Source organism: Rissa tridactyla, chromosome 6 (assembly GCF_028500815.1).
Source record: "Rissa tridactyla isolate bRisTri1 chromosome 6, bRisTri1.patW.cur.20221130, whole genome shotgun sequence".
NCBI classification, from domain to species: Eukaryota; Metazoa; Chordata; class Aves; order Charadriiformes; family Laridae; genus Rissa; species Rissa tridactyla.
Genome location: NC_071471.1, coordinates 36,892,563 through 36,917,062, shown reverse-complemented (window position 1 = coordinate 36,917,062; position 24,500 = coordinate 36,892,563). Strand labels below are relative to the sequence as shown.

The 24,500-nt window shown below is 42.7% G+C and overlaps 1 protein-coding gene across 8 annotated transcripts in view; it reads left to right on the top strand.

The window, feature by feature from the left end:
* Positions 1 to 24,500, top strand: part of LOC128910922 (core histone macro-H2A.2) — a 34,221-nt gene continuing 9,721 nt past the window's right edge. The window contains exons 1-8 of one of the 8 annotated variants that reach the window (XM_054204949.1): positions 4 to 220; positions 7,483 to 7,715; positions 15,821 to 15,927; positions 17,311 to 17,508; positions 19,180 to 19,290; positions 20,995 to 21,094; positions 22,030 to 22,119; positions 24,192 to 24,366. In XM_054204949.1, the coding sequence (XP_054060924.1) occupies positions 7,544 to 7,715; positions 15,821 to 15,927; positions 17,311 to 17,508; positions 19,180 to 19,290; positions 20,995 to 21,094; positions 22,030 to 22,119; positions 24,192 to 24,366 (953 nt within the window). In that variant the 5' untranslated portion in view covers positions 4 to 220; positions 7,483 to 7,543. The other 7 variants (XM_054204942.1, XM_054204943.1, XM_054204948.1 and 4 more) reach the window with 7 other exon arrangements.

The following is a 24,500-nucleotide window of genomic DNA, read 5'->3' as shown; positions in this document are numbered from 1 at the left end:
CAGCACCCCTGGGGCCTGGGCAAGGAGGAGCGGCGCGGTGCCTGGGAGGGCGGCAGCCATAGGGGGGGTTGTTGCAGGCCCGGGCTGCAGTGACTCCTCCTAGAGGCGGTATGCGGAGCGGGAGGAAACCCCTTCCCACCCCCGCCTCAAGAGGAGCCGCCGCCATCGCCATTGAAACATACAATACGGGAGGAGAGCCGGCGGCTGAGGCGGAGCAAGGGTGCGGGCGGGCGGGGGGGGAGGGAGGGGGGGGTGTGTGGGGGAGCCAAAAAGGGAAGGGGGGGAGGAGAGGGAGAGGAAGAAAAGAGGGGGAGAAAAAGAAAAAAATAAAAAAAAAAGAGGACGGGAAGAGAAGAAGGAGGCGGCGGCGGGCACCGGCAGGTGAGGGGAGCGGCGGCGCGGGGGCTCCGGGGCGGCGGCGAGGCCCGCTCCTCTCCCTTCCCTCTCCCCGCTCCCGGCCGCCCGACCCACCTCCTCCTCCTCCTGCCGCCGCCTTTCTCCGCCGGGAGGGCCCAGCCATGGCCGGGGCAGCGGCCGGCCGCCCTGAGGGGAAGAGGGCGGGGGGTGGGGCGGCTGTGGCGAGTAACGGCCGCGGGCGACGGTTGGGGCGCGAGGCGGGGGAAGCGGCGGGGAGGCGGCGGGGGGGGGGGGAGAACGGGAGGCGCGCGGCCCCTCGGGGAGCTGCGCGCCGGCCTCGCTCGCCGCTTTCCCTCCCTCCGTCCGTCCCTCCCTCCGGGACTTCCCGTTCCGGGGGAGCGCCCGGTGCCGACCGCCACCGGGGAAAACCTCCGTGTCGGCGGCGGGGGGGAAGCGTTTGCGCGGGAAAGCCAACAGCCACTCCTTCCCCCCCGCCACCGCGCCCTCAGGGCGCCTGCGCAGGCAGCGGACGCCTCTTTGTCCGTCGCTCAACGGCTCTTGGCCAATCAGCGCGCACCCTCCTAGCCCGGGCTGCCGTTGGGGCCAATCAGCGGGCGGGGCGGGCGCGCTGAGAGGGGGTTGTGGGCGGGGCGGAGGTGTCCAGGCAACGGCGTGGCGGGCCGGGACGGCTGGCCCTGAGGTGGCTTCTGGGAGCCTGGTGGCGGCTGGAGCTCGGCGGCTCTTGGCAAGGTCGAAAGTAGGTTATGCTGGCCTGTGTCAGGAATAGTGTGGCCGTCAGAGCTAGGGAAGTGATCGTCCCGCTGTACTCGGCACTGGTGAGGCCGCACCTCTAGTGCTGTGTTCAGTTTTGAGCCCCTCACTGCAAGAAAGTCAAGTGATATGCTGGAGCATGTCCAGAGAAGGGCAACGGAGCTGGTGAGAGAGAACAAGTGTTATGAGGAGTGGCTGAAGGAACTGGGGTTGTTCAGCCTGGAGAAAAGGAGGCTGAAGGGAGACCTTATCACTTTCTACAACTATCCGAAAGGAGGTTGTAGCCAGGTGTGTGTGTGGGGGTGATCTCTTCTTCCAAGTAACAGGCAATAGGACAAGAGGAAACGGCCTCAAGTTGTACCAGGGGAGGTTTAGATTGGATATGAGGAAAAATTTCTTCACCAAAAGTGTTGCCAAGCATTGGAACAGGCTGCCCAGGGAAGTGGTGGAATCGCCATCCGTGGAGGTATTTAAAAGATGGGTAGACGTGGTGCTGAGGGATGTGGTTTAGTGGTGGATTTGGCAGTGTTTGGTTAACGATTGGACTGGATGATCTTAAAGGTCCCTTCTAGCCTAGACGATTCTGTGATTCTAAGAAGACTCGGGTTGAGTCAATACTGAGGCCTACCCCGTCAGCTGTGCTGTGCCACACGGGTCAGCCTCTGCAGTTTGTGAGGGGAGGCTGCCTCTGCGAGGACCCCCAGGTTTTCCTGGCTTCAGTCTGCCCATGAAGCTTCTTTCAGTAGGAACACACTCTGTGTCTATAGTTTTGGAATAGTTTGAGTCTAGGAGATGTACTGGTTGCCTGCTGAATAGTACATTTGCGCATTGGTTGTGCCTTACTGATTTATTCAAGTAACAAGCTTCTGCTTGAGGTCTTCCAAGTTATTTTCACAAGGTGTGCGTTTGTATATGAGTGCATAGTCTAAGTTGACCCCTAGATATATTCTCTTTGAATTGCTTGTCGACTGCTAACTGTTCAAACAAACCTTAAGTTGGAGATGAGGAAGGTGTAGGACTGTTTATAGTCCTGCATGACCTTGGTTTCAGTCTTTGCCTGCTGAGTTCAAGTTTTCTCAATATTTGGAAGTCAAGACCCCGAGATGCCAAGCACACTGAACCATCTGCAAATGGTGTCCAATGCATCTTTGGTGAATATATTTGGTAGAAACGGTTCTGGCACAAAGCCTTGTAAAGACTCAGACATTAGTTCTGTGAGCCAGGCCACCAAAGTTGGCAACCAGCTATACCCAAGCAGTTTAGCCCGTGTGAGCTTCTGGTGTAGCACCCAGTGTGATGTCTACTTCTGAACCTCTAGTTGTCTGAGGGAGGGCACTTGGCGTGCTGTGCTACATTTTAGTCTGCCACATGACATTGTACTCACCTGTAAAGACCAGAAGGATGAGCAGCAATGCCAGATGTTTTAATTTGACTAGAAATTTACCTAATCATTGCTCAAATATTTAGTGACAACTAGTTGCTAGTGTGTTTTTCTTATTTGGTATAGCTGTTATCTTAGCTTGCCTCTGTCCTTTGTATGATCTGGGATGTGAAGAGGAGTGACCAGAATTTACTTTTCTCTACTGGTATTGCAACAGTTTTGGTGCTCCAATGTGCAGACTAAGCTTTCTTTTATTTTAGTGTTTTCTGTGATTTTTTTTTCTTAGAGAAAAATTTAAATCTGATGCATCTTAGACATTTTGTAACAAATTGAACTTTCTGATGTGCATCTGTGCTTTCTTGCCAGATGTTAATCTCTGAAACTGCTTCCTGGCCAGCTTTTCAAGTTCAGGCTCATTTGGAGGTTGCAGTCTGTTTTGGTGCCTGCAGGTTATTCTTATTTTTCTAAAAATTATATGTGTCCTTACCACCTAAAGATGATGATGGGATTTTGTTCTTCTGAGTGTATATGTAGGAAGGACTGGAAAGTTGTTTTGAGGTTGCTTTGGTAAACCTTGATACCTCAGGGTTGTGGTGTGGGATGAAAATTGCACAACAGTGAGAGGAATGTCCTAGGCTGGTGTGTTGTTCCAGTGTCCTTGTACAGCAGTCATCACCCTCTGCAGATAACCATGGTGGAAGAAAACAGAGTGATAGTGTCTGTAGTGGAAGGACCCTTCTGAGAGAGGCGAGGAGGTAGAGCTCTTTTGCCTGCAGGCAGAAGGAAAATACTGCTCATTGTTTTGTGCTCTGAAGAAGATTTAATTCACAGAGGAAGGCTCAATCTACCCTATTTTCATTATGTTGTAGAGAGCTATGGGAGATCTGGTAGCTACTAAAGCCCCCATAGCAACACAAGGATGTTGAAGTCATGGCAGAGTAGGAGTGTGCCGTGACGAATTAAGGGACTGGAAACATTAGTTGCTTTAAATTGCCCAAGCCTCATGATGTCGTGGTAGCCAGATATAGAAGCAGTTCCAGTAACTTAGCAAGGATGGACTTCACATAAATTACATGTCCGTGGTTTTTCATGGAGACTGTAGTTTATAAGGGCAAACACGGAGATGATGAGTCAGTTGGCAGTGAGGGAACTAATGTGAGTAGACCGAAGTGCTTTTCAACTGATAAGCCCTTGACGCTTAGCTGTATCGCTCAAAGAGAACAATTAGGAGAGCAGTGCTCAACTTGTAGCTCTTCAGTTCTTGGCAGCTTTGGAGCAGTTCAGGTGAGTGCATCATGTAACTGTGTCAGGACTGGGCCAATGTGCATCCTCCAAGGTAAACCAAATCCCTGCCTGTGGGAGGAATGAGCTGGCAGGGCACGAAGCCCTGGGGCCTCGTGCAGACCAGGTATAGCTCTTCTTTGCAAGAGAGCTTCAAAATCCCAAAGACTGACAGTCACCTGAGCCTGTGAACCATCCAAGGAGCCTGTCTACCCTCCAAGGTGCCCAGCGTAGATAGTTGCCAACCCAAACGTACCACATCTTTGTCCAGGTCCACAGGAGTTGTATGTGGAGGAGCAGATGTGACTATGCCACAGCTTGGCTTTCTACCAAAAATTGCCTCCCGTAGGATTCAAGATAAGAACATACTGTTGTATATGTCACTCCTCAGTAAACCCTGTTCCACTGTGTAAGTTGCAAAGAAGAGAGAGACAGTGTTAGCAGAGTTTTGAAACCTCTTTTGTATTTAGTCTCTCACAAAATTCTGCAAGCATACCTGATCTGTTACCTGCATTTGGAAAAACATTTTGGGATGCCAAAGGTTGCCTTGGCAGCAGGGGGAAAAAATGGCTGAGATTTGCTGTGAGAGAGAAGGGAAAAATAAAGGGGTAGACAAGGACGGAAAGTTCAGTGAGGCAACAGAAGAATGAGCCAGAAGTGATTAATTAAACAGAAATTTATATAATTCAACAGCATGCCCCAGAGCATGGTGCTTAGTTACACAAATATGTTTTGATTTTCTTTCAGAGAGATCAAGTGCAACCACAGTATTTTCTGTAGATGTAATCTCATGATATTTGCTTTTATTTTTCATTGATTTACACGCAGTTGGGATTTGGTATTGTAGGAGCAAATATATGAGAGGTTAGGTTAATATGATTTTGATACATGGTTGTTTGTAGTGTACTATTTCAGTATGGCTCTCTGTAGGGATTTCAGTGCAGGACTGAACTCTTGGATGATGAAACTGTCCTGCCAGTGTAGCAGGAATCAGATTGTAGCCTAGTGCATTCATTGATTAAGTTCCACCTTAAAATGAGTTATTGTTGCTAATATTACTCATAAGAGAAGGCTGTTCCAGAATTTTGCTCCTCTGCTGGCTAGAAACCTAATTCCCAGCCTACGTTTATTCATTAATTTGAATGTCAGTTATCATGAACTGAAAAGGACACTTTATAAAGGTTGATCAGTAGCATAATATAAAATGGAAAGTTTATAAAGGGTTTGTCACAAATTGCGAATTTTGTTGAGCAAGAGGGCTGAAGGAAGGGACCTCAAGAGATCACCTCATCCAGCCTCCTGTCCCAAGGTAGATCCAACGCTGCCCGTGCCATTTCTGACAAATATCCTCTAATCATTTTAAAGTTGTCCTGGTGGGAAGATTCTGCCACCTCCCCATCTGACTGAGTCTAGTGCTCCACTCTCCTCCCTGCTACACAGCTTTCGTAGGAGTCCCACTCTTTTCCTTTCACTTTTATGAGGATCACTTGCTCTTTCCACCTTCAAAGCAGCCTTTTATGTCTCTAAAGACCATTATCATGCCTCCCTGCTTCTTTTTGCCTTCCTTTTTAGTTTTGTGCCAGACATCCGATCATTCTTATCACCCTTCTCTGGATTCTTGTTGCCCTGCATGCCTGAATCGTGGTATCTGCGGTTGGACATAGCTTCTCGGCTCAGCTGGCTGTCCTCTTGCTTATGCACCTTGATGCAAGGTTTGCCTTTTCACAGCAGCTCTTTTTTTTCCCTCACTGTAACCTGCTGGTCCCAGTCCCTGGAGCTGCTGCCTAGCAATTGTTCCCTGTCCTACACAACTGGTTACTCCTGCATCAATGCAATTAATGGATTGCCTGGGAATTTTTTTCCACTTGTGTGTGTCTGAAGTGGTCATTGCCTTTAATCCACACTTGCAAGCAGCAGTTTATGAGCTCTTACTGCTACTCATGATTCCAGGCTGACAGTTTGCAGGGAACTCCGAGTGGGATGATTGGCAGCATCAGTTTTGAGGTGTCTGTGTCTGATAGGTTTACTGGTTTAATCTTTCCCAACTTTTGTTATCATGCCCACATAATATATTGCACTCAGAAAGAAAAAAATTATCTGGCTGATAGACAAGGACATGCCAGGGTTTTATAGATCCCTGCAGACCCTATGGTGATTTTATTTCCTTGATATTGTAAGTGAAACCAGCATTCAAGTTAGGTGATTATAGAAAGCGGCCCTTGACTTTGGCTGTTACGGATGATCTGGTTTCTGTGAATGTCTGGCTTCGTATGGGACAGGTGACCCTCTTTGTATTGATTTGTAATAAGCAGGATAAGAACGAAATGCAGATTTCTGTGCCCTCCTCAGGTGGATGTTGATTGATCCCAAGGGCTTGCAGCGATGTCAAATAACTTCTTTTTTTTTTTTTGAAGGCTATTGAAAATGCGGATTGTGATAAAATTTGACAGTATCACCTAAAGTCATTATAATATTTTTCAAATTATCTCTGTCCCGTTGTTTCCTTCTTTTGTTGAGATGAGTGAATACTGGGAATTAAGTAGCTGTGCTTTCATTGGCAGAAATACCATTTATGGTAGATATGCTCTTCGTTTACTTCAGAGGAGTGAATCTTGATCTATTTTGTTGTAACCAGGGTCATAACTAGGCCGCCAGGGCAGCTATCAAAATGGAATTAAAAACAATTTTTGTAAACAGAGTTCAAAGTTCTCCGTTATTTGGCTGAGAGTCAGACCTAGGAGTGTAACTACAACGACATGCACACTTTGAAGTGGAGTGGCTGATTTTGGGGTTTGTTGTCCATTTACCTGCAGTCTCACTGTTGCCAGGAAAAAAAGGAGACAATGAGATTTGTTTTCTTTGCTCCTATGTATAGACTAGATTGTCTCTTAAAGCAGGGAAAAAACACATCTACAGGGAGCTTGATGGACAGAAGAAAATGGTAGCCAGTCCTTTTAAGATGAGGGATTAGAGACCTCTGCTTAGCTGCATGAAGGAAGGCTTCTGGGGCTCTCAGGAGCTGCTGTGAAGGTGATCCGGGGAGAATTATGAAAGCAGCGAAGCCTGTGAGCTGGCCCCCAGGGCTCAGTTCCTGAGGCCAGTGCAATGCAAGGGGGTTGGTGCTTGAAGCATATCTGCTTGCCTGCATCTCTTCAGCCATGCATGCACGTGGAATTCCCTGTTTAAAAGACCTGTGAAGAGGTGGTGTGTTTGTAGGTAGGTTTTATTTTCTCCTGTGTAAGCAGTACGACTTCCTCTACTTATAGGTGGCACCCATATCTGCTTTTCAGCTTGTTTAATGCTTGTCCATTATGCCAATTCTTCTGAGCTGTTTATAACTTGGTACGCTTAGCAATCAGCATGGAAATTTTCCTTGCTGCGGATGTCTGCCTTGGTGTGATTTGTTGTTTATTGTTTTTTTTTTTTTTTTAAGATTAATGTAATGTACATTTGATTTTTTTAGTAATTTCTTTTTGATATTCTCCAAACCACTTTCTCTGTAATACTGCTACACTGACAGTGCAGCAGTCAAAAGAAAAGTTATAGCAAATGTTCCAGTTAGCCAACTTTGAATGCCTCAGCTTTTACAGGTATTGAGAATGGGTTTGGATTTTTGTTTCTGGAAGAACAAGATAATGTATAAAGATGTTTCTCACATGCTGAACACCAATCCCATTTCTTTTCTCTTGCAGCTTTTGGATTGGAGCAAGGGGTTAAGAATCACCAGCAAATTGAAAAGCGCAAAGCTGCAAGATGTCGGGCCGAAGTGGGAAGAAGAAGATGTCCAAACTCTCACGCTCAAGCAGGGCGGGCGTTATTTTCCCTGTGGGGAGGATGATGCGCTACTTAAAGAAAGGAACATACAAGTACCGGATAGGTGTTGGAGCACCAGTTTACATGGCAGCTGTCATAGAGTACCTAGCAGGTAAACCAAGAACACACAGAAGGCAGGGATATCCATGGAATGGGATACGAACGTGTTCAGCACTTTTGGAAATCAGGCTCTGCAAGTGCAAGATTTGTTGAAATTTGCTAAGGAGATTAATTTGCTTCTTGAAGAGGCTGAGGATGGAAATTTTCTCCTTTAGAGGCACCATGCTTGGTCACTAGCTGGAAGGATTGTTTTTTTATTGCTTTGCAGAGTGAGAAGTCACATATAGGTAGTTTCTGTCCAAGAGAAAATTGATATAAATTAGGCTTTTGAAACACCTGGATGTGAATAACAGAAAAAAAAAAAGGCAACTTGTACATCTCTTGTGCTTTTTAAGTCAACAGACTCTGCTTCGTGGGCTGCATTTCTCCTTGCAGAACAATGTCAAAGTGTTATGAAATATGGATATTGTTCATTTGTCTTTTAAAAATCATTTTTGTTTGCCTAAGTGTATGTAGAAATTGTTTCACCGTTTAAATCTTCCCACATACACTGAGTTTTCTTTTCCCTTCCTTTCTGAAGCTGACCTCAGAGGAAGGGGCAGATGTCACATGGTGATATGATATACTGCAATATACTGTGATGTATTGCAATATTCCAGACTGTCCTACAATCATATCTACTCATTTTCTTGTTTAATTGTGGAAAATAGCGCCTTAGCAAATTGTTACAATGCCTAGTGGAGAGAGGATGTTGGTTCAGGTTACTTGGGTGTTACTGATCAAGACTGAGGTGCATTAGAGAATCTCTGAGGAGTCACAAGCCTGGATGGAATTAGTTCAGTGGGTTGTGTGTCAGGAGTACAGTTTATTGCCGAAGTGGCATGGAAGAAGCTTGCATGGAGCCTGGTTGTCCATATAACAGCATGCCAGTCTTTATGTAAGCATTGTTGTCTTTTTTACATATGGAAGCCTGTTCTCGTTACCAGACAATAAAAGCACTATTGAAAGGTGTGGAGAAAATCTGAAATAGTGATAATTTCACTATTAAAATTAAATTTCTGATGATGCCTAATAGCATGTTACAGAGACTTCCACATTTGTGCTGATTAATTGAAGGATGTGAATTGATTATTTCTTTTATTTTTTTTCTGAGGCTACTTCTGGAGTTGGAGTGAAAAAGTATTGCTTATGTGGAAGAAATGTAAACAAAATTTTTAAGGTTGCGTTTATGTTCACTCCTATCTCCTTCAAGAGGTAAGTCCAGAAAAGGAGCTGGTTTTAAAATAAAACAAAACACCACTGAAAAGCAGAAACAAAATCCAAGATGGTAAGCATCTGTCCCATTTGTTTGATGTTATTTTATTTTTTTACTGTGGAAGAACAAACATGTTTATATTAAGATCATTTAATCATAGAGAGAGATCAGTTCTCTAAGGGATTTTGGAGAAGATTTTTTTACTTCGTACGTGTACTCGTATTTCCATAATCCAGTTTCATACATTAAAAATGAAGTCTTGTAACTGTAGAAATCTCTCTCTCAGTGGAGCTGGTGCAGTTATGCTGTACTGGGGAATTCCATGACTGGCAGAGTTTGTTTAGCTGTCTACAGCACGGAGCGCTTCTCAGCAGGGATGCTTCAGAGCCTGTAGGGAGTTAGGGGGAAAGGTGGAGGCACAGGATTCATAGCTTTCATAGCTCTCCTGCTCCACCACAGTGATTTTCAGGCTTGTTTTTGTTGGCACGTCCCTGTATGTTTTCTAGCGGAGGTTCAGGCCTCTTCAGGAATGTCATAAATATGAATTTCTCTATAGCAAGGTGTGTTTGCGTTACTTTATCATCTGTTGTGAATCGCTTAGAAGTCATCCACAAACTTCTGGATGTCTGGGTATTGCAAGATGAAAACCATATTACATGAGTTTTGGAAACTGCACTGACTTTTATAACTGAATAACATGGTTCATAGTGACTCTGCTGACCTTCAGCCTGGGGAGGAATACTTTTTTTTCTTTTACCACTCCACAGGGATCCATAGCGTTCAAAGGATTTTCTAGGATAAACATTTGGAGATTCTTGTTCTGAGCTGTGGCAATTGTTACAAGGTGTAGTAATAAATTGTCAACAGCACACCTAGTATATGCAGCACTTCAGTAGCGCAGACTGAGTTATGGTCATCTTTTTATAACATACAGTGCAGCACTGTTTACCTATTATCTGAACTAGAACAGTATATATCTTGGCTCTATTTCTGGCAAGTAAGTGGGGTTTAATTGAAATCATTTACATGGTAAGAGCAGATTATGTGTGGGCCTACGCTTTGTTTTAGAAAAATAGAATGTGTAGTCAATCAGGCGAGAAAATTGCTTGATGTGGGCTGGAGGCCCACATAAATTGTAAGGGAATGCTATTTTAAGCTGCTTGGTTCAGCAGAGAAGGAACCCCCTCTCACCCTAACCCTGTATATATTGTAATGGAATGGAGTAACGTTTCTGAGCAAACACCTATTGCTTTTATTGTCAATGCTTGTGGATGGTGGTCTTTCCAAGAGAAAGTTTATGCACTCCATCCAGAGTTTTGTTTGAAAAGATTAGAAAGGTGGATAGTTCAATTAAAAAACAGTGTTGTAACATCTAACCCTGCTGATCTAGTTATTCCAATATGTATGTGTGAATATAGTCTTTGGTTTGGGGGCGCCATTAGAAACACAATGTGGTTTTCCAAAGCTGTTGTCAAATGGGGTGTTATATATCAAACTGGCAATATTTCTTAATATTATCTCATACTTCCTATTACAAATTCCAGTTTTCTTTCATGGACTTGCAACTATGAAATGGTAGCTATTCAGGCTGAAAGCCTGCATACGGGGAACTGCTTCAGGCTAAATCTGGGAGGGTGAGCGTAAGGGAGTCTGGTTCTTAAACTGTTTCAGAGAAGCAAGTTGAACTGTGTCTTTTGTTAAGTTAAAACATTTGTGAGAACTCTAAACACCTGGGTGCTTCTCTGTGTTTGAGCAGAGAATTGTTGCTTTACTAAAGGGGAAGGGTGGTCTCTACCATCTCAGAGAAATCTGCTCTGTTTGGCCAAGCTGTAACTTTGAAAAACAACAGGTTACTCATGCTCAGCAGAGACTCCTTTGATTTCACCAGATAAATCCCCGAAGACTTGGTCCTCACTGAGCATGCTTCAGCCTCTCTTAGCTCTCAGTGCCGCCCAGACTGTGTCGTCCCCCAAGAGCAGCAGAGCATGCCTCAACCTCTCAGCTCTGAAGCATGACAGGATTGTGCATGGGCCACTCCACACGGTGGCTGAGCATGCTTTAGCCCATGGCTGCAGGTGCTCAGACTTTCCCTCTCACTGCTGTCCCCAGCTGCTCCCGATCACAGCACTGAGAGCAGGGAGGTGGCTGTTCTGTGGTCTCAGCAGTACCAGGCACTGCAGAGAGGAAGCTGTCCGATGTGAAGGCAGAACCAACAAAAGTCACACAGAGGCGTGTGGCAATAGGTCTGGCACTGAAGGCGGGGAGTACATGAAGGAGTTGAAGGAGAGGCTAATCATGCTTACTGTCCGTGAGGTGGGAAGGGCAGGCTGGAATTAACCATATAAGCAGATTAGCAGACTGGGAACAGTTCCACATTGGTCAGAGACTGGGAACAGATCATAACGTTTTGGGGAGACGATGGTTATGGGAGAAGAATATTGATGTTGGGGACAGAGCTAGGGATGGATCTGGTTAGTGGGGAGAGCTGAATTGATGACCAGTGGGCAAATAAATGGCAAGGGATGCCCAAAAATCCTGCCAGGGAGCTGGAGAGTAATTTGGAAAAATAGGGCATAGGCGGCCTAGGACTGGATGGAGGGGGTGCTGATAATGAGGAACTTAGAAAGGAATATTAAATCTGAGTACTACCACAACTGAGAATAGTAGACAGGAGAAAAAGAGACTGTTCAGGAAAGGCAATGGAGATAGAAGTCTCAGGTGTGGATTGCTGAGGAAAGGAGCTATGTCTGAAGGTAAGTCCTGGCTGGAATAAGGGCAAGGTGGATGAGGCTGAAGGGGTCAAACAGGACCAGAGCTGTCTGATTGCATTCATGCAGGGCCTGGCATGGACCAGTGATTCTCCTGTGAGCCGTGCAATGGCCTATATTTGTGTTGCCCTGAAACACCAAGCCTCTCAACTCACATCATCCAGATGTTGCATATATATCTTGAGCATCCTTATTCCCAGTTGCCATGTGGTTCAGGCTGCGTTTTGGCTTTGGTATGTGTTCTGTGTTGTGAGATACTAGATCCCTGTTTTTTCCCTTTGTATGTAAGACTGATTGTGGCTGCACCCCACAGCCATTATCAACACCAGATCTGCACTGTGACTTATCAACCCCATTGTTAAAATGCCAGCAATCATCGCAGTGTATCTCAAGAAGGAGGTACTTTTACCTTGACTGATTAGCTAATGTGAAGAAGATCTCATCAGTATTTTAAGCCTTTTTTTTTTTTTTTAATAATCTATCTATGCTGGTTTATATTTTAGGCTTGAAAATCATATTGCAAAACTGCAGCTTAATTCCTATCCAGAAGGTTATGTTTGTTGGAACAATGTTGGGCTCCACTGGCTTCAGGGTTAAAACTCCACGAAAAATTGGCCTCAGTCCCATTGGATTTATGGACTTTGCAACAGATGCATGCCAGACTATGCTCTGAGTGTGCATGGGGCTGACTACAGTCATCATCATCTAAATCAAACACGGGCTGCACGTGTCCCATAATGCACTTTCCTGAAATGTAGGCCAAGAATACAGACGCCTCTCGATTAGGAAGCAGAAGACATGCAAATGGTGTGCTGGTCAGAGGAACTCATGGAAGATGTCAATGGAAAGCCATCTTCTCTAAGGTAGGGCAGAACACAACGCCAGCAATACCTCCTCCTTCAAAGGACATCAACGGTCATACTCCTCTGGCTGTTGTACTCATCTGCCATCAAGAGACAAATCGAGCAGATACTATTCTGCTTGCAAATGGAGGGCCAAGGACTCCATCATCTGATACATCTTTTCAGAGCAAAGGTATTATTTGTAGATTTGTACACAGTAGTGTAACAGGAACTGTCACAATTTATCCTAAAGGGGAAGTGGAAAACAAGATAACCTGTCTGAAGTCTTTCCAATTCTGCTATCAGTAGTTTTCTCATATCTTTCTTGTCAGTACAGCTGAGCGCTTCACAAAAGGAGTCTGAGCCCAGCTGAACAAATACCTTTGGCCTGCTTAGGATGCTTTTAGTTCCCAGCCACTCCAAATCTATTGATCCATCAGCTGAAGAAAACTCTTTTTTCCTGCATGTTACAGGATGAGATGTAATCCCGTTCAGGCCATAGGTTGGCTACTGGTCGTGTTGGAAGACAGTTGTGTTCTTCCCTGGTCCCAAGTGCTTATCAAACAAGAGAAAAGGCTCCTTTAAAAATACTAGGTGTTGTGTGAAGTCAGGGGACAGTTCTGGGCATTACACTGTTGACCAGGATTTGATGTCTATCTGAGGCCAAGGTGAACTGTGGAGTACATAAATGAGCTAGTTTGCTTGTAGCCATCTGTGCTGAAGATGTCTGAATTTGAAGTTATGCTTCCAGTGTGAAGGCATTTTTGTGTATTTTGAATCTTGAGGGAAGCAAGATTATTTCAGATTTCACTTTAATTCTTAATGCCTGCTGCTGAAAGCACGTAAAGTAAAACCAATTTAATGGCTACCAAGATGCCCGATTTCAAAAGAGCTTGTTATAGTATAGGACTTTATTGTAGGACCTATATTCTCAGACTAGTCGTCTTAGAGTTTAGCTAACCTCAGCTATCAAGATGTTTCTACTTGAAATGTAAAGCAGTTGCTTTAGGGATCTGTTATTAACAGCAGAGGATGTGATAACTGAAGCCTCCAGATTTGATGTTGCATTTTGCAAGTGCCGTTTCATATTCTTGAGACTATGAATACCTGCCTCCAGCATTAGAAAAATATGCATATAAAGAATCATTAGAAGGAGGTAAGGCAATTATTTACCTAGCAAATAATTGGCGTCCTTTGTTAAGTGATATGTGTATTCCACAGTCTGACACACATCATCTCTGCCTTGGATTCCCTTCTTCCTGGTGTCCTGTGGTAGATGGCTGGCATTTGAGTGTTCTGCGTTTTTTGCTCTTGACATTAGGCAATGGACATTTGAGTGCGCCATCAGGATGCTGCTGGCCAAAGGACCCAGAACCTGGGGGAGTGGGGTGAGCACACAGGTAGCAGGATGTGCCTGTTGTTGGCACATCTGAAAGAACTTCGGTTACCACGCAGGTAAGTATGTGATGGCTTCCCCCCCCGATGCAATTTTCCTCTGCTATCAGCACACATCTGCAAAACCCACTGAAGAAGTCTGGGTCTCTTTTCTTGCTCTATGCTGGTCTGCACAATGGATGGCAATCTGTTCCTGTTGTCTGCTGCTGCACTAGCTCTGCTGACAGAGGTCTGGGAATTGAGTCTGAAACTTACAGCCCTGCAGCCCCCACAGGGGTGAACATAGCTGGATCTCTTTTCAGTCTCCTTTAAAGTCCAAGGCAAACACTCCAAAGTTAGGACATGCCAGAGCCAAGGTTGCTGGCCTAACTTGTAAAGTAGGCCCAGACTGTATTTGTGGTGTGATACTATTTCTGATTGTCCAATCACATAGTGCTTTTTCCTTGTAGCAGTGGCCTAGTTATCGCAACCACAGTTCTAATAATGTTTTCTAAAATGTAAGTGCTTGTCTTTGCAACATTGATAATGTTTCTTGAAAGTGGTGCATGCATAATTGTGAAAATTTTCAGCAGACACTGGCCGTTTCTTAAAAAATTGACTGTGAACATGCATGTTATTCTAAACAATGGCTTTTACATCTCCAACATTCAGTTAGGTGTGTGTGCTGTATAGTACTGAAAACTGGGTGACAAGTATGCACTTTTGTTATTCTAGACAAGTGAAATTAAAAGCTTTTATTTTTCCCATGAACTAAACCTCTTGTTGAAATCCTTTGGATTTTAGCCATAGAGCATTATGTAGATTTCCACTAGATTTTTCTTTCTATAATAGTTACAGTTCTTTATTTAGTTGATAAAAAGGAGTAAGATAGTAAGAAAAGGACACCGGTGGGCTGTAACTTTCTTACCCCTGTTACTGGGGGTAATACCGACAGATGTAAAGACAAAACCAAAAACCAAAAGGCAGGGACAGTGGATACTTTAAAGTGAAACAAGGTGTGAGTATGATTTTTATGATTCTTTGGAGCAAAACATTCCCTTCTCCTTCCTTCTCAGTGTTTTAGTAGAGCTCTTAACATGAGAAATAACTTCTCAGTAGGGGCCAAACTGTGTAAGTTAATGATTTATTCGGATTGCTACAGTTTATTTAAGAAAGACGTGTCTGTGTTTCCTCTCTAGCAATTGGAAAAAGCTCAGTGACATTAGTCGCAGTATAAATGTTATTGCAAATTTAGAGAAACTACTTTTGAAGTGACCGCCTGTTCCCAGAGATGTACAAAGAACCTTCTACCAATAGTTCATGCATTGAAGCTCTTACGTTGTCTCTGCTTGCCTCTATGTCAAACCTTTCATATCTTGTTCTGAAATGAAGCTTCTCACAGATTTTCCACACCCTTTCATTGCAGCATCGCCTGGCTAGTTTGTTGACTTTCAAAGTGTTTCTTTAAATGCACCTCAGTCTTCATCTTACCTGGTCCTGAGAATCCTTGCTGTTTTGTCAGAGCTGCCTGTACTAGGTTTGGGGTTTCATTGCATGCTTTACTGTTTTATTGTTAAAGGGTTACTGCTAAATTTTGGACTACTGATGTACATTTTTGTAGGCGTTTCTTGTTTTTTTGAAAGAGAATTCTGACTTGGGACTTGTAAAAGAAGTCATGTGAACCAAGCTTATTTTCTGCTAGCTATCCTTTAGGGAATTAGGAAGGACAAATGGCTTTAAATAAATTTACAAATACATTGAGTGTGGTTTGGTTACTGCTTTTCTGTAGCAAAGACCATTTAAATTGGGAAACACTCCTGAAAAGGTAAATGGATATTGAGAAGGAATGTAAAATGTGTATGTATGGTGTACAAGAGTTGCATTTTTATTACTCACTTTTATCTCAATGTGTTTACAGCTGAAATTCTAGAATTAGCAGGAAATGCAGCACGAGACAACAAGAAAGGAAGAATTGCCCCCAGACACATCCTCCTGGCAGTTGCAAATGATGAGGAACTGAATCAGGTACCCATTTACATTTCAGTGCAAGAGTTACGTGCTGTGGCATAAAGAAGCTGCTACCATGGAAGGTTAGAAACCGTTCAGTTTGACACATGAATGAGAACACAATTATTAGAGCAGAAGACAAGAAGATTGTGCCCACTTGAATAAAAGCAAACAGAAAAGGAGGTGGAGATATCTCATTTTAAATCCTCTGGATATAAATTTTTACTTCTTCCGTAGCCTGTGAGTCCTGTTGAAGTGGGTAAACTTGATGCTTAATTTTTTCCTCAGGGACATCCAGTACTTAAAATGTGCCATACGGAAGACCTTTCCCCAAAAGCTGTAGAAATGTGTGTTTTCTGTTATACTGGCTGTGAAGCCCATCTTGGGTAGGGATATAGCTCACTCTCTGCTATTGCTGTCTCCAGGAGTGCCTCTCCCTCCATATGCCCAGGTCCCATTAGCACCCGGAATGTGATTTGCAGTGCTCTGACTTTGAGGATCACTTGTGGGATCACTTCTGCTAAATTTGTTGAGTGAGAAGAGAGCTCATGGCACGGGCTATGGATTGCAGCATTCAGGGGTTCCAGAAAGGTTTGGTCAGCATCAGAGGATCTTTTCTTGGTTGGTCCCATGTGAAGATGTATGACATCATTCACACTTTGAAAGATTCCTACACTTAATTTGACTGCTTTAAATAATGAAAATGTGTGCCCATGAAGTCACCTAGCTCTGTTTCCGGTCAAGGGGACTGGAAAGTCAAAAGAGGCCAGGAGAGAGGGAAAAGCATGCTAGCTAACACTCCCAGCCCATTCCCTGCTCCATGGCACTGATCACTGGCCTGTAAACTAGGGATTAGATGCAGCGTTGTCTCTTATGAGTTAGCCAGATTTGTCCTCCGCATAATATCACAGCCCATTCCTGTTGTTCACCTCTGCAAAGCAGGTTCTCAGGGCTCATACTTGTTTTCATTGAATTTGTTTCCCTGCTAAAGGGATCTGCAACCAGTCCTTCTTTGACCAGGGCTGTGGTGCAGTCATTTTTTTAAGTTGCCTGCAGGTGCTTAATATCCTCTCTTACCCTCATTCACTGCTGCTGAGTCACCAAGGAGAGGCATGCAGAGAGACCAGCACTGGAAGAGAGAAAAGTAATTGACCGGTACACTAATAGAGTTCTCTGGGATGTGCTGGCTGACCTCACTGTGACCTGCCAGGTTTCTTTTCATTGTGGATTTTCCTCCCTAATAGTTTTTAGTTTTGTTTTGTTTTATGATAAAGGGACACGGTGCAATGCTTTAGGAAGTGTGGACTCTACTTGTGAATGTGTAATGTAGTCAGCAAAAATAGCTTCAGTACAGACTAAGCGAATCTGTAATGTGTTCCTTTACACTGCTTCTCCTTGCAGTTGCTGAAAGGTGTGACTATTGCAAGTGGAGGTGTCCTGCCCAGAATTCAGCCAGAGCTTCTAGCCAAGAAACGTGGTGCCAAAGGCAAATCTGAGACCATCCTTTCACCTACTCCTGAGAAGAAGGGAAGGAAATCCATGGTGAACAAAAAGAGTGGGAAGAAGGCAAAGTCTACCAAGGCCCGGACACCCAAAAAGGTAAGCATGAGGCAGATACGGGATTCCAGAGGTGTGGGAGAGGGAGTGGATCAAAACCAACTAAGATTATTAGGAGGAATATATTAGCACTGTGTGCATTGTTTGTTTGTAACAACTGGAAATGGGAGGTAGGAGTTGATAATAGACACACTAGGACTTTTTTTCTCTAAACTTTAGAAATAAAGGCAGACACTTTTTTTTTTAATGAATTTTTATAAAAAAAACTTACAAAGCTTTGAGGGAAACTTTACAGATTTCCATGTCACCCTTTGCAATACTTTCTTGATAACTATATAGAATCTCTTTATCTCCATTACTGTATAGAATCTCTTTATCTCCACACTAACTGTGTGGCAGTGAACTCTAGCCTTTAAAATAAAAGAAGCTGTATTTTAAAACATTTTCTACTTGAGAGATGTCATGCCTTCAGCCTTGTACAGTTACCAGGTTGCTGTTAAAGATTTTTAACTGTCCAGAGAACTTGTCCTGACATGGTACATAAGTGTCATTTTGACAAGCTCTTTGTTTCATGTGTTCTTAGGTGTGCTGCTGTTAGTGTTTTTTAAAAGAATTGCAAGACGAATAAATGAATAGAAACGTGACCAATGCACCTTTCCTTACGGTTGCCCATCCTCTGTCACCATCCAAAATGGTTTAATTTGGTAGAGCAGTGACCCAGATCAGTGTTCTTGGTTTGTCATTCCAGAGCATGCATCTTAAAACGCTGCTAAATTTTTGATTAGGTCAGATTAAAGGATATTAAGCTTGGACCTAAGCTTTTAAAACTTTTGTTAAGCACATCTTTCTGGAGGCCTCGAAGCTTTAATACATTTCCACAGCTGAGAATATGCAGAAACAACTTTTAAAAAGAAAACAGAGTTGCTTAATAGGATGCTTAAGAGGATGCCTCTGTGTATTGATCTCAGCTACCACCTTACTTTGAATTGTGCACATGCAGAGTTTGGGACTTGTTTGAGAGAGTTAGCTTCTTGGCATACGTTAAATTAAATATTGAGAGATGTGAAGACATGCTCCTGCAGCCCTCGTATGAACAGGTTACCTGCTGCTGGAGCTAGGCTGTGTGAAGGAGCACGTCCCACCAAGGGGATTTTGCATTCAAGATTCAGCTGTTAGTTATTTCATTTTGTCATTCTGACTGCTCATATGGAGGAGTGATGGCTTGCTCCTGTCAATATGGATTCAAATGTGTGATTTATTAGCTGAGACTTACGATTTTTTTCGGATTATAAAGATATTTTTTCCTTCGTATTGGAGCATTTGACTGGGTTACTAAGTTACTCAGTTTGATTTAGTATGAGCTCTGCTCTGTTACCAGCAAAAATAAACTAGCACACACCCACTTGTAAATGTAGCCTTAATTGTTAGTAAAACTACAGATGGATGTGGGTGCCCCTACTCTTAATGTGAGTACAAATGTATGTAATGCCTCAGATGAACCTCTGATGCTTTAGCATTATATAAACAGTGAAGACCTCTGTTGGTACATAATCTTTGAGGATTAAAAGGCTATGAGTAATATATTGATCCAAGAAGGTGAGATTTGTAGTAACTAATGAAGTCTATCCACTACGGAATAATGGTAAATGTTGCGTGCGTTTTGTTTTTTTTTTTTCCCTTTGAGACTTCTTGCTTTTTTCTTCCCCCAAATAGAACAAACAAAAGGACAACGAAAAAGAAGGAACTTCAAATTCAACATGTGAAGATGGACCTGGGGATGGTTTTACTATCTTGTCCTCCAAGAGCCTTGTGCCAGGACAAAAGGTAATACAAAGTTATAACAGATTGAGATCGCAAAAATGGAGCCTAGCATAAACAGAAGGATGCTTTTTATCTAACACGAGTACAAAATCTTCTCTATGTTCTCCCTTAGTGGTCTCAAATTTAAGGCCAAAACTCACTCAAGTCATGAGTGGGGCATAGGGTCTAAAAATGTATGTCTGCAGGTAAAAGATTTCCAAGAATAATGCTGGTCAGCCTTTCTTCTCGACAGAGAGCCATATCGATTCGTTTCTTGGCCTAACCTGCATTAAAGTTTTGCTCAGTTTGGACTTGGCTGTGTTATGCTTGGCATAGTGTCTAACCAGGTTTAACCTTCTAGGCTATTTATTATTTATAAAAGAGTATTTCTGGGCCGGGTCCCAGGATCACCCAGCAACTTCCACATATTTGTTTGTGCCAGAAGCATGGGTGCTCCATCTGAAAGTGGGCTGTGTGGTGCTGCTCTCTCACTGTTCAAATTGAGTATGTCACGAGAGCTGCAGGGCATGCCCACTTCTCCATCTCAGCACAGACCGTGACACCTTGCCTGGCCAGAATTACAAAACTGTACTACCCAAATAACCCGCACGTCCTTGGAGTCCAGCCAAGTTGGTCCCATACTTTTTCTTTTTTCCCCCTGTACTCACCAGGAGGGAGAGCTTAGAGATTTAACTATGGAGACACAGTCAAGATTTTTTAATTATTATTATTTCAAATAGTAAGGTCATCTAGAAAAAGTGCCCTTCCTGAAATTGCTTCCGTAAGCCCCCTGTGCTGATGATGTACCCTGTTGTATAAAGCAGCACTTATGAGTTCAGTCTGTCTGATACTATGTCTTGCCAAAGTGGTGCCAGACACATAATAGATCCAAAAGCTTGCGAAAAGCTGCTATCTGCCTGGGTAGATGAAACTTCAATCTACTTTATTAGAGTTCAGTCCTGTCTTAAGTTCCTCCAGAATCTGTCCATCTTCTTATTTTCTTCTCTGGGCAGTGCTTATTGTTCTGGTTAAGACTTAAATACTACAGTGTATCTTGTAAGAAATGAGGTATGCTAGGCACGTGTTCAGCAACTGTAAAGTCTTTTTAATGATTTTTAGGGTTTCTGTCCTCTGTTGTTTCTCAAAGTGATGAGGCTGTGAAATCTGGGGAGCGGCCTTTTTTGGGCACCTTAAGACATCATGTTTTGCTCAGTTCCTATATCCAGACGCATGGGTGGGTGGGTAAAGCATTCCTTATTTTATTTATGCCAGGAACTGAAAGGGCAATTAATTATTTGGCTGGTGAAGCCAAATGATCAGGATAGTGTTCAGCCCTTCTTCTGAACTCCTACGGTAGTTTACTGGGGGGAAGTGTTTCTACAGGAAAAAAGCCTCTTAATTTTAGTGTTTTTCTCTTTAAACAAAAGCATTTCCAAAATCAGCCTTTTCTCTTCAAAGTGTGATGCTAGAACATGAATTTTCTAGTAGTAACTTCCTCTGGAGCAAACTTCCAACCTGTGGGCATATCACAAAATGATGGAAAAGTGGTGTACAAATTAATTAATTAAAGGCTAAAAATCAGACTCACACATATTGAACACAATAAAACTACTGATCTCTGAAAGACTGAGTCCAGCCTTCTTTCGTTTTAGTTTTTTGGTATGAAAATGATTTTACAGTCAGATTACTATTTTATTTTTTTTCTACTCCCTCATTATTATTTTACAGCTTTCTCTGACACAGAGTGACATCAGCCATATTGGCTCCATGAAAGTAGAAGGCATTGTTCACCCTACAACTGCTGAAATAGACCTCAAGGAGGAAATAGGTGAGGCTCTGCTACACGCAGAAAAAACAGATCTTGAGCTGGAAAGTAGCTGGTCTCCTAGCTGTCTGCTGAGATCCCATCCTGTTTCATCTGAATCTTCCCCAGGCCATAAAATATCACTTACAACACTTCTGAAAATCAGGCTGGATCTGACTAGGTATAACAGGCTAATCACTACTTTATCTTTTTTTTTTTAATGATGCCTTACAACAATCAAAGCACAGATGATTTGTTGAAGCACATGAGCAGCAAAGGTGTAAATAATCATGATTGCAGCCTTTATTGGATTATTTTTACATTTGCCTCTGCAAATTCCATGACAAAAATTATATATTAATAACACTTGTAATTATGCTTCTCATTGTAGGATTTTACATACTTTACAAATACTTATGTACAAAGCCTTATACTGCTCATGTAAAAGAAGGAAATATTATTACTGCTAGTGTACAAATACGGAAATTGAAGCAAGAGGGAGGTAGAAACTACTCAGTCAGTTGCATAGAGAGGCACAGAATCTTGCAGCAGGCTTTTGGATCATTGTTTTTTATACAGTCAGTAATCAAGACCTTCACTGGCATCCCAGCTGTGTTTCTTTCAGAAAGTAGTAGGGTTTGTATATTGAGTTGATTTTGGAGGCTGAAAATCTGAGTCCTGAAAATCCCACTCTTCACTATTTTAGCCATAAGTCACAGTAAGATAGCATTCTTGCAGATAGTTATATTAAAGTAATTTCCAGTAATAACCATACAGGAGTTTTCAAAACCAATAAAAAGTTAACTTTCTCGGTGGCTAGATAGTGGCAAATGTGAACTTCAGCTGCTGATGTCAGAGGGAAACAGATAATATGTGTACAGTGTTCTTTTAAATAATGTAGAGTTGTATTTTCATGCTGATACTTTGAAGCCAAGGCCTTTTGCTCTCTGTCCTTGCAGGCAAGGCATTGGAAAAGGCTGGAGGGAAAGACTTTTTAGAAACAGTGAAAGAGCTTCGCAAATCTCAAGGACCTTTGGAAGTTGCTGAAGGTAAAAAGCATACTATGCTCTCTTTTGGAAACAGCTCATTTCATATGTTCTTTTCTCTGGACATCCTGATCTGTTCTTAATTATGTATGTGCCTTTGCTTATGTGATGTAAATGTTTCTGTTTCTTCTTTGAAGCTGTTGCTGATATGGACAGCCTGCTTAGGGGAAAAATAAGAAAGAAGACTAGGATACCTGTGTGCTGTGCACATACAGTCTTTGAGCTTCTAGGTGCCACCATAAGTTACACCAGGCTGATTAATTTAACTTAGGCAATTTCTGTCTGTAAGAGTCCAAAAATTAAGGAAAACTTGTGCTGCCACCTTTGTGCTGTGTCTCCTGTCCTATTTTTCGACTGCATTCCTTACGTGAGGATGAGAAACAGCTCTCAGTCTAACATAAGAGGTGTAAGAACAGTGATAGTTTATAAATTGTCCTGCTTTATGCCTATTTGATGAACAGTATAAACCAAACAATTACCTTACTTTGAGCACAAATAAAGATGTGATACAATCTTTAGAACTCACATGCTTTTTGGAAGAGCAACTGCTGCTCCCAGGCACTACACCTACATTATAGAAATACAAATTACAGAAGAGCTCCCTTCAAATGTTTAACACATCTGTAGCAGTGAATAGTTTGGGGGTTGAGATGATGTCTTCCTTTGTCAACAAATTAAACCAATTCATAGAGGGTGAAGGTGGCTGGAGGGCTGATGGAGAGAAGTTACAATATATCTTCCAAGTGCTTTATTTGACTTAGTATCTCAATACACAAGAAACTGATTTAAATATCAGTTTATTTAATGATTATATTAATGATTTAAATAGCCTAGTTTTTAAAATTTCCTAAATGAATAGCCTAGTTTTATAATCTCAGATGTCAGGGAAAATTTTGTACAAGATACTTGGCTTCATTTTTGCGTTGAATCAGAAATATATGCCAGAACGTCAAAGTAAACTTATTTTCTCTGTCAACAACACTACCTAACTAAAAAATAGACTCTTCCTATGCTATTAAGACAGTCCCAGCAAAGAAGATAATATTAGTTTAATAGATAAGAAAATGTACGCTCTCAAGCATTGTGTTGTGTTGCTGTGTTTGAAATTGCCTCTTCTACTGGTCTTGAAGCAAGTGACAATAAATGGTTGTTAATCACTGGAGATCTACTGCCAACACTTGAGCTCCAGCCTAATGGGCTTGAATTCAAGTGCTGCTCACAGGATACCTGTGTTGTTTTCAGTCAATTTGCTCCCTGTAGTTAAAGGCCTGACATTTCTCCTCTGGTTGATGTTTAAGTGGCACAGTGAAGCATTAGACAGAATTCCTCTGTGCCTGCAGCAGAATTCTTCTGGTGGACAAGTGATTAAATCCTAAGTTTTTCATCCTTGGACATTAATTGCACAGCTAATTTCAGGGTGTTTAACCTGAGATTCCTGAGATCCGTATTTTCAGAAGTGCTAATGGTCACAATTACAACAACAGCAAACTGATGCCATGCTGTGGACTCTGCAGGTCCTGGAGAAATATTACGCTTTCTGAAAAATTAATCTGAGATTCCTAATTGCACATATCCGTTAGAAACTTTCAACAACCAGCTTTGATTTTCGTGTCCTTGTCTGGAATTACTCAACTGTGAAATGGGTCTAAATGTTACTCCCTAACACTCTGGAGGTGTAATGCTGATGCAGGATATTTGTGCAAAGCATTCAGATAAGGCTGTGACAGCGTTGCAGAAATGTCTGTTGCGGGATTAATGATACTGTGTTCAGTGCAAGGTTTTGATACTTTGCATAAAATAAATCCACAGGCCATGCTGAATGAGAAGGCTATAAAATATTATTGTGTTAACCAAATGAGCTCCGGGTTCTTTGGTCTCCAAAGAAATAATAATTGATCACAAAAGTAATGAGAAGACAGTCAGATTATGATTGTGAGTGAGTCATTGTGGTATATTTCAATCACTAATGTATTTCTTTGGAGAAGTAATGTAATTAGAGAAAGTACTTTGGATTGAGAGGTCATTGCAGGGTGGTTTGTATTCAAAACTAAATGTTATATTTTCATTTGTATTAGCTGCACTTACTCAGTCTAGTGGCCTTGCGGCAAAGTTTGTCATCCACTGTCACATCCCACAGTGGGGATCAGACAAGTGTGAAGAGCAGCTTGAAGAGACTATAAAGAACTGCTTAACAGCCGCAGAAGACAAGAAGTTAAAGTCCGTGGCTTTCCCTCCATTTCCCAGTGGCAGGTATGACTCTTTCTGCATAGGAGGATTCTGTATTGGGTAGCGATGGTATAATCAGCACGAAAGGGCTGATCCTGCCTCCAGAGAGGGCTTGGCAGGTGCCATCTGACACCAAGCTTCTCCAGATTCAAGGAGCT